Source organism: Thamnophis elegans, chromosome 12 (assembly GCF_009769535.1).
Source record: "Thamnophis elegans isolate rThaEle1 chromosome 12, rThaEle1.pri, whole genome shotgun sequence".
Classification (NCBI taxonomy): Eukaryota; Metazoa; Chordata; class Lepidosauria; order Squamata; family Colubridae; genus Thamnophis; species Thamnophis elegans.
This window is the reverse complement of record NC_045552.1, coordinates 44,693,442-44,703,970: the sequence shown is the minus strand read 5'-3', so window position 1 is coordinate 44,703,970 and position 10,529 is coordinate 44,693,442. Positions and strand designations below refer to the sequence as shown.

General features: G+C 43.4%; 1 protein-coding gene across 1 annotated transcript in view; it reads left to right on the top strand.

The window, feature by feature from the left end:
• Positions 1-1,454: 1,454 nt before the first annotated feature.
• LOC116516133 (highly divergent homeobox-like) overlaps positions 1,455-10,529 on the top strand; it is a 32,103-nt gene continuing 23,028 nt past the window's right edge. The window contains 2 exon segments of the mRNA XM_032228538.1: positions 1,455-1,688; positions 10,266-10,412. Coding sequence (XP_032084429.1) covers positions 10,266-10,412 — 147 coding nt within the window. The 5' untranslated portion in view covers positions 1,455-1,688.

Below are 10,529 nucleotides of genomic sequence, written 5' to 3'. Positions count from 1 at the left end.
CTTGACGGTCCAGAATTGTTATTCTGATTATTATACCTTTTTCAAGAGGCAACTGGTGGGGAATGGAAGAATGTCTGCAAGAAATCCTTCCATTCCTCACCATGCAGTCAGTGCTGAAGAAGCTTCTTGGAGAAATGTCTTCAAAGAAAAACCAGAAAGTCCAGTTGCCTCTTGGAAAAAAAAGCACCTTTGGGACCCGTTTTTAACGCTGCAGCCATTCACCTTGAATGGCAAACAAAAGATGGGACTTGGAGGGAGTCTCACTCACAGATAAACTTGCATAACCAAGCTCTCTTATGTCTTCTCCCGCACCCACTCCCCAACACCCCGTTTCTAAATCCTGCACGAGTCCAGCTCCTGCATATGCAACGGAAGAATGAAGCAGTGGATGCAGATTAGCAGAGCTGGAAGGGACCTTGTAGGTCATCTAGTCCAACTCCCCTTCCCCCATACACACTCAGGCAGGAGACCCTACACCGTTTCTGACAAATGGCTATCCAATCTCTTCTTAGAAGACTCCAGTGATGAAGCTCCCACAACTTCTGAAGGCAACTTCTGTCCCATGGGTTGATTGTTCTCACTGTCAGAAAGTTCCTCCTTATTTCTAGGTTGAATCTTTCCTCGATCAGTTTCCATCCATTATGCCTTGTCTGGCCCTTGGGTGCCTTGGAAAATAGCTTGATCCCCTCCTCTGTGGCAGCTCCTCAAATATTATCAAAGACACTCTCCTGTCCCCCCTGGTCCTTCTCTTCACTAGACTAGCCATGCCCAGTTGCTGCAACCGTTCAGTGTATGTTTTAGCCTCCAGTCCCCTAATCATTCTGGTTGCTCTTCTCTGCACTTTTTGTAAAATCTCAACATCTTTTTTATTGTGTGGGGACCAAAACTTTGGTTTTGATGCTTTGGAAAATATTTGGAAAGCAAATGCAATTCAGGAGCGCTCAATTCAGGCTTTTTCTTCTTCTGTGGGACGGTTAGCCGGGAAAGCCCCCCCCCCGGCTAATTTTAGCAGCCCAACGAAGGGGAAACCCACTCACCCCAATCCAATCCGCACCCTCCCCAGCTCCCAAGTCGTTGCATGGCCGTTTGGGCTTTTTTCTTTGCAAAGAGGTTCCATCCCGGTCCTTCCAACAGGCACAGGTGGAAAGCCCCTCCCTCCCTTGCACACACCCCTGGAGACCCACCCCCCCTTCCCTCTCCCCCTTTGCAAATCCCAGGAAAAGCCTGGCATAGTCGAGCCCCGCGCCGCCGTTCCCGGAACGCGCCACTCCTCCGTGCCGCCCTCCGACCAAGCTGGCTGACTTGGCTGGCTGTTGCCGGCCGAGCATCGACCCCCTCCGCAGAAGCCGCCGCCGCCGCTGTTCCTTCGAAGCGGGCGCGCGGGACACCCCCCCCCCCAATCTGCCTTCCCGCCGCGCGCGCACGCGCCACCCTTCCAAGCCGGGGCTGTTCCTCGCAAGAGCCTCTCTCCCCCCCGAGGCTGAGAGGCGGGGGCAGCGACTGTCCCGGCCGGCGCTGATCTCGAGCGGCGATTGGCCGCTGTCTACGCTGACGTCACGATCATGATGAGAATTAATGATCGGAGGCGCTGATTTCATTGTGTGACGCCGGGACCGACCCAGCCGAAACCGGCTGAATTCGGAGCCCTGGGGCCCCCCGTGGCCGCCCCGCCCGCCCCACAGAGCACGGTGGGTCCGGTAGAAGGGGGTTGGGCTGACGAACGGGGAGGGGGGAGGGGCGGGGAGGGGAGGGCGCGCGGCCCCGTAGGGGGGGAGGGGCGACTGTGGGGGAGGGGGCGGCCTTCCCGCCAGGCCTTCCTGAGGGTGGGTGGCTTCGAGAACGGCCCTTCCTCGCTTTATGGCTTGGCCGGCAAGAGGCCGACGGAGAAAGGGGGGAAAAATAAAAAGGAGAAAGAATTGGCGAGTTTCGGGGCTTCAGTCCGGAGCTCGCGGATCAGAACTCGGGACGCGCATGCGTGCCGCTCGCCTCGCTCGATCTGCGGCAAGAGACGGCTGGAGCGCGAGGGAAGGCTGCGCCTGCGCAGAAGAGCGCCCTGTCGCCGGACTGCCCTCGCTTTACGTAGCTTCGCCTCTCTTTTTTTGTACGTAAAGTCGATTTGGGCAGGAGTTGGGGGAGAGATGGCAGCCGGCGAGGTCCAAAATACCTTTACTGTCGGTCCGGCGCTTGCTTTTCATGTAGACAGCCGGTTCTTTTACTTAAAAAAAAAGTAGTTTGCAAACGTATCTTATGGAATCTGTCAAAAGAATGAGTTGGAGTAGGAGAGAAGCAACGAAGTAGTTTTTTGAGTCATCTGCCTGGAGTTTGCTTAAAATAATACCGAAATAGGCTTTGTCTATTTTTAAAAGTTATTTCTGTCTCTGCATCAGTGCTTCTCATACTATAAAATGCCATAAGAAAAAATATATATAACAGTTTATTGACTCAGTTGTGTGAACCCAATCAAAAGGTTTTCCATATAAGTGTTGTACATAGGAAGTCAGACAGCTGATTTCATTCAACCAAACATTGTTTTTTAAGCTAGGGATTAGTGCAGTTTTTTCCAACCTTGGAGACCCCAAATTCTGTAGACCTCAACTCCCAAATTCCTCAACCAGCAATTTGACTGGGGGATTCTGAGAGTTGAAATCCACAACATCTTAAAGCATGCTGGCCGAGAAATTTCTGGGAGTAGTTGCCAAGGTTGAGAAAGACTGGATTAAAATATTATGCCGGTGGCAATTAATATGTGTCAGAAGGTTACATCTAGAATTAAGGGATTAAGCAACACCTCTTGTAAGGACAAACATTATTCCATCCATGCTAGTCTTCTGCAACCATAGTAACTGATTAGTGCTTTGAACATGGGAGCATTGCAGGGTTCTGGTATTTCAGAAAACAGTTCTGTTTAGTTCAATTTAATTTAAATGTAAAGATGAGTTTGCATTTCCCTCTAGGGGAATGCATGAAATAGGCCCTATTTATTTATTCATGATTCCTATTCTATTCTATTCCTTATTCCATTCCTTATTCCATTTCATATTCTATTCTATTCTCTATTCTCTATTCCATTCCATATTCTATTCTATTCCTTATTCCATTTCATATTTCATTTCATATTCTATTCTCCTATTCTATTCTATTTAATTTGACTTTGAAACAAAATCTGTATTGTATTAGTCAGCTCAGCATAGTAAGAAAATTATAAGTTTTCCTATAGTTAACATATTGCATATGTCTAAAGTAAAGACACGGCAGAACAAAGGAAGCTTAAAAAAAATCAAGCATAAAAGTTGGCAGCAGTTAGGCAAACAGGTGTCTGTGGGAATAAAATAAAATGGTTGAGTTAATGTCCTGCCTCAACTGCAAAAGCATGAATGGTTGTGTGAGCTTTGTGGAATATACCAAGACAAGGTGTCACATTGAGACAAGCCTTGTGGCCAGTCTGTGAGAACAGTGGAACAGCAATTATGCTTTTGGGGAAAGGAGCAGGTTCTTCTACATATATGCACGAGTCTTTTGTGGTTTCATTCATCAAAAAACTGTTTGAATAGTGACCAGAAACATGCCAAAGGTTCAATGTAAGGTCCTTCAGTTGGGGTAAAGATACTTTTATGATGATGAACTCTTGGTGCCATATTTAATGACCGTCAACTGGATTGGGATGGGTGGCTATCGAAATATGAATGAATGACTAAATGAACGAATCGATAAACAAAAATAAATAAATGATTTAGCTGATACTGGTATTCTGTAGATTTGTGCTTTGAATTACAGCGTTGCTTAATAATTTCAGGGAGTGAGATGTGGCTTCAGAGCAGTACCCACCCATGATCTACAATATGGAGGTAATAGTGAGGGGTTCCTTATGTGGTTATATATATAAAGTGCTTTGAAGTCATGACACGAAGTTATGTAATTTGTCTAGTCTAATTTTAAGCTGGAGTCAAGCTGAGAGTGCTTTGGTCAATCCCGGAGCTGGCAGCTGTAAGGGAGAATGCATTCCTGTGGGTTCCAATCAATCTCTCAGCCACATTTCTTTTATTATTATCAAGCCTTATACCCTTCCTGGCCTCCTGACATGAGAGATGCCCATTTGCAGGGTCTCTAATCCATGTTTAGAAACTGATATCTGAAACTGGGGATGGGGGGGGGGGGCTGTTCTGTAATGGTTAGGTTTCAAATCTATCCCTGTGTATGTTTGCCCAATTTCTTTTTCATATTGCCCAACGTTTACTTAAAATACCGCAAGATACAATAAAACCTCTGGTCACGAAAGCTTCTGACAGTGACCAAATCAGGTTCCGACCCAAAAAATTCACATTGTTTTTCTGTGGCTGATTTTCCCCTTCCGCGCCATTTTTTTTTGTTTTTTGTTTTGTAAGTGCCAAATTTCCAAAATTCAGGTCACTACCAAATTGGTTTGCGACCAAAGTCATGGGAAGAATTATGGTTGTGACGGAGGTTCTACTGTAATTGGGAATTGTACTATTGCAACCATTGTTGGTTGCCAGTTTTACATATAATTCAATGTGGTAAAAATACTCCTGGTTCTCCTGCCATGTCCTCTTTTTGCTACCCCAACCCTGTGAGTTAGATTGGGCAGAGAGAGAAAGAGAGAGAGCGACTGGACCAGTCATCCCATTGGCTTTCATGCCCAAGGGAGACCTAGAATTCACCATCTCCAGGCATATTGACCATCATTACATCAAACTGGCTCTCGTATTATTATATTGCAGCATAACAGAGTTGGGAGGGACCTTGGAAGTCTTCTAGTCCAACCCCCTTCTCAAGCAGGAGACCCTAGACCATTCCAGACAAATGGCCGTCCAATCTCTTCTTAAAAGCCTCCTACCAAGGTAGTTTTTGTTATTTTTTTTCAATCAATGTTTGGCACAATAATAGAGTGGATATATGATAGTAAACTGATACGTTCAGTTAAATCAAAGGTCCTTTTCATTAGGGAAAAAAGGCTGGTTTACCTTCTCAGCTGGAGTTTGATCCAACCCTGGGGTTTTGTGAGTTGCAACTAATTGCATTTTGGTTGCAAACAAGCATTTCTTCTATTAGCTTTCATACACTGGGCTTACTATATAGTAAATTTGGTATAATTTTCTTGATTTTTCTGTTCATGCCTTCCTCAAATAAACATGGACAGTAGATTAATATACTTAAGGAGAAAGCATGGTATGGGCAGCATCAATTTCTGTTGACTTTAGGTGGCAGTCTTTGATTAAAAGTTAGCTTATACAAATTTCTGGGGAGAAACAATACAGAAGCATTCATTGCTCCAGAAGCAGTATTTGCATCTTCTTTGCAACTTGCCAGCAAGGAACAAAAATTGTATTTTATAAAATACAATATGAGTATGAATGGTTCTAATATGCTGCATTGCTTTGATTATTTGTGTCTTCATTCATTCAGTCAGTCATTCATTTCCCACCTATTATTTTCACCAATAATTCAAGGCAGCGATCACATCCAATACATCTTCCTTCCTTCTCCTCTTATTTTCCCCACAACAACCCTGTGAGGTGGATTGGGTTGAGAGAGAGAGAGAGAGTGACTGGTCCAAGGTCGCCCAGTCGGCTTCATTCCTAAAGTGAGATTAGAGGTCACCATCTGCTGGTGATTGGCCCTCATTGGTTTTGGCACTCATCTGGTTTTCCTGGCTAAGGCAAGACTTGAACTCACGATCTCTTGCTTTCTAGCCTGGTGACTTAACCACTAGACCAAACTGGCTCTCTCAATTATGGCAGTAAAGAATAACATCTACTCCACCTTATACCTTATTCATACCTTTTTATCATTTGCTATGTGGCTATAGTAGTAGAAGGCTCTATTTATTTGTTGTTTTGTGGCGTGAAAATTACCAGCGGTTATATACATTTCTATGGTTTTCCAATTAAGCTTGTGTTTTAGAGAGGCACTAGTGTTGATGTGCCAATACTTGTGTTTTTGGCATCATAATTAAGGGGGGGGGGATCCTCAGAGTACATCTGGCCAGTTTAAGCCTTCTCTGGAAACTGAGCATATTCCGTCACAATAGAGCTACAGAAGAACAAATGGGCAATTGAATTTTTGGTAGTACCGTACATAAAACACACATCTTGTGTCACCTTAAAAATAAAGAAACGTATTATGTCATTATTTTATATGTATCAGAAGCTACTTCTGATTAATGAATGGAATGGCTTGCCTCCAGAAGTTGTGGGTGCTCCAACACAGAGGTTTTTAAGAAGAGATTGGACAACCATTTATCTGAAATAGTCTAGGGTTTCCCACTTCAGAGGGTTGGACTAGAAGACCTCCAAAGTCCCTTGTTCTGATATAAAGTGATCAGTTGGCTTAGGTATAAGTCATTTAGATAATCCTGTCAACTTTTCTGCAATAGAAAAGCAAGCAAAGCACTTTAATAATCTGTTATCGGTGCATCTGACCTGATCACATTTATTTTAACATACAGGCAGTCCTCGACTTACGACCGTGATTGAGTCCATCATTTCTGTTGCTAAGCGAGATAAGTGAGTTTTGCCCCATTTTGCAGCCTTTATTGCCACTGTTGTTAAGTGAATCTCTGCAGTTGTTAAGTTAGTAACATGGTTGTTAAGTGGATCTGGCTTCCCCATTGACTTTGCTTGTTGGAAGGTGGCAAATGGGGATCTTATGACCCCAAGACACTGTGACTGTCATAAATGCGAACCGGATGTCAATTTTGGTCAAATGACCATGGGGATGCTGCAAGGGTTTTAAGTGTGAAAAACAGTAATAAGTCACCTTTTTCAGTGCTGTTGTAACTTCGAACAGTCACTAAACAAATTGTTGTAAGTCAAGGACTACCTGTAAGTTAATAACGATAAGGATGAGTGTTATCACTCAGCATTAAAAGAAATTGAGTCTCAGTGTAATTTGTCCCTAATATCTACATTCTTAAGAGCTGTGGTGGTGCAATGGTTAGAATGCAGTATTGCAGGGCTAATTCACTGCTCACTGTCAGCTGTTCGATCCTGACCAGCTCAAGGTTGACTTAGCCTTCCATTCTTCTGAGGTCAGTAAAATGATGACCCAAACTGTTGGGGGTCATAGACTGACTCTGTAAACCGCTTAGAGAGTGCTGTAAAAGCACTGTGAAGTGATATATAAGTCTAAGTAGTATTGCCCTTCCTTCCTTCCTTCCTACCTACCTACCTGTCTACCTGTCTACCTACCTACGCAGTATTTCAAGCTAAATCTGCCCACTGACAAGAGTTTGATCCTGACCGGCTCAAGGTGGACTCAGCCTTCCATTCTTCCGAGGTCGGTAAAATGAGGACCCAAACTGTTGGGGGCTATATGCTGACTCTGTAAACCGCTTAGAGATTGCTGTAAAGCACTGTGAAGTGATATTGCTTTACAGCCCTCAGCCCTTTACAGAGTCAGCCTCTTGCCCCCAACAATCTGGATCCTCATTTTACTGACCTAGGAAGGACAGAAGGCTGAGTCAAACTTGAGCCTGGTGAGATTCGATCTACCAAACTGCTGGCAGCTGGTGATCAGCAGAAGTAGCCTTCAGTATTGCACTCTAACAACTGCCCCATCACGGTATATAGGTCTAAGGACTATTGCTAATACTATTGCCCTTCCTTCCTTCCTTCCTTCCTTCCTTCCTTCCTTCCTTCCTTCCTTTCTTTCTTCCTTGTGGTTAGAATGCAGTATTGTAGGATAATTCTACCCACTGCCAAGAGTTCGATCCTGACAAGCTCAAAGTTGTCTCAGTCTTCCAATCTTCCGAGATCGGTAAATGAAGACCCAGATTATTGGGGACCTTATGTTGACTCTGTAAACCTCTTAGAGAGGGCTATAAAGAACCTTGAAGTGGTATATAAGTCTAGGTGCTATTGCTATAGCACGCATTCTAGAAATAACAGCTAACTAGCAATCTTGAAATGGCTTCAGCAGAAGTGATTTTAGCATTGATTTGTACCATTTCTTTGTTCACTGACTTCTATCGGAAGTCGTTTTCATTAGTGTTTGCTTCATTTCAGCTATCGGCTTTTCAATCAAACTTGATGTCTCTCTGTTTAAAGAATGGAATCCATAGGCCCCTTTGAGAACCTGATTGATAATCCCAATGTATTGAAGCAAAGTTATCTAAAGAGGGAACAACTTTCAATCATGGTATAGATCAGCATCTTGCTCGTCTCTGTTATTAAGGAAGTGAGCGCACAACAGGAGCAGAAAACAGGAGAAGCACCTGCTTTAGCCGTGTCCATATTGTTCCTCGGATTATGCTATGTTCTGGTGTAGCCCAAGTCCTTTGAATATCCAACAAAATCAAACTATGTCGTTGCCAAAATCAACAACAATGTTAAGTAAAACATGTTTGCTTGAAAGAATCTGTTTGATATAACTTACGTTTGGCATTAACATAACAACGTTAATAGCACTTAGACTTGTATACCGCTTCACAGTGCTTTTACAGCCCTCTCTAAGCGGATTACAGTGTCAGCATATTACCCCCAACAATCTGGGTCCTCATTTTACCCACCTCAGAAGGATAGAAGGCTGAGTCAATCTTCAGCCAGTCAGAATCGAACTGCTGGCAGTCAGCAGAAGTAGCCTACAATACAGCATTCTAACTACTACAGCTTTTATGTAGTAACAGCAATAGCACTTAGACTTATATACCACTTCATAGTGCTCTATAGCTTCCTCTAAGCAGCTTACAGAGTCAGCCTCTTTCCCCCAACAATCTGGGTCCTCATTTTATCGACCTAGAAAGGATGGATTTGGATTTGGATTTATTACATTTATATGCCGCCCTTTTCCCCGAAGGGGACGCAAGGGATGGAAGGCTGAGTCAACTTTGAGCCAGTCAGGATCGAACTCCTGGCAGTCGACAGAATTAGCTTGCAATACTGCATTCTAACCACTGTAATATAACAAGTCACATTTGCCATGGTTGAATAAACTCATCACTCTAAGCCGTGATGATAACCTCATTATAGATTAGTGGACAAATCATATCTGGCTCATTTCATGCCTCATTTCCAATTAAAGTGTTAAGTAATGTTTACAAACTGCAGTAACTAATACAAAGCCCATTTTTTTTTTGCTGCTAAGTGAAATGTTTGTTAACGGAATGTTGCCCCATTTTACGGCTTTTCAGGCCACCATTGTTAAGTGAATCACTGCAGTTGTTAAGCTAGTAACACCATTGTTAAGTGAATCTGGCTTCCCCATTGACTTTGTCAGACAATCACAAAAGGGGATCACATGACCCCCATCTGCAACCATCATAACTATGAGTCAGTTGCCAAGCATCTGAATTTTGATCATGTGACCATGGAGGTGCTACAACGGTCGTGAGGGTGAAAACATGGTCATAAGACACTTTTTTCAGTGCCGTTGTAACTTTGGACGGTCACTAAGTGAACTGTGGCAAATCAAGAGCTACCTGGGAAAGCTTTCAGCTCGATGATAACAGGCCGCTATACCAGAGGTGGTATTCAGCAGGTTCTGACAGGTTCTGGAGAACCAGTAGCGGAAATTTTGAGTAGTTTGGAGAACCGGCAAATACCACCTCTGGCTGGCCCCGCCCCATCTCTTCTCTGCCTCCCAAGTCCTAGGTGATCGGGAGGGAATGGGGATTTTGCAGTAACCTTCCCCTGGAGTGGAAAGGGAATGGGGATTTTACAGTATCCTTCTCCTGCCATGCCCACCAAGCCACGCCCCTCAAGCCACGCCCACAAAACCGGTAGTAAAAAAAAATGAATCCCACTATTGCACTATTCCCGTCACCTCTGCAACTAAAGATATCTAAGACTACAAATCATGTTAGTCTGAGCCTGCTTAGCATTCATCAGGGGCAATAAAAGAGGTCAGGAAAAACTGAATTAGGTTTCACTATTGTGTCTCTGGGATCAATAGAGAACCAAGACCTCTCTGTCTGCAACTTCACCCAGTATCCCTTTTCTCGTTTATTTGCTTGTTTTCTTTGTTACAAACCCGTTTTTTCCTCTTGTAAACAAACCTTTTAATCATTTTAATAGTATCGGAGTTCTATTTGTGTTGAGCTACCCTTAATTCCTGAATGTAAATAGCTACTGCTTCGTTTTGTTTTTGAGTGTTTGTAAACTATATTTAAGAATATTCACAGGGGAACTGAAATCAATTAGACTCAGCCTGCTGTAGTTTTTCTATTTCTTTACATAAATGGTACCTTTTTTTTAAATGCCCTGTAAGTATTACATTATTCCTCTTTTCAGAGTATCTTCTTTTATTTTTAGATGAATCTGCGTTCTGTATTTACTGCAGAACAACAGAGGATATTGCAGCGTTACTATGAAAATGGAATGACAAATCAGAGTAAAAATTGCTTTCAGCTCATATTACAGTGTGCACAAGAAACTAAGCTGGACTTCAGTGTAGTCAGGGTAAGTACTGAGGTTTCCATGCTCAAATTTACATAACAGTCTTAACAGACACAGGTGTTTGCTTACCTTATCTACAGGGCATGGAGCTGTGAAAGAAAAAGAAATCATTAGCTATAT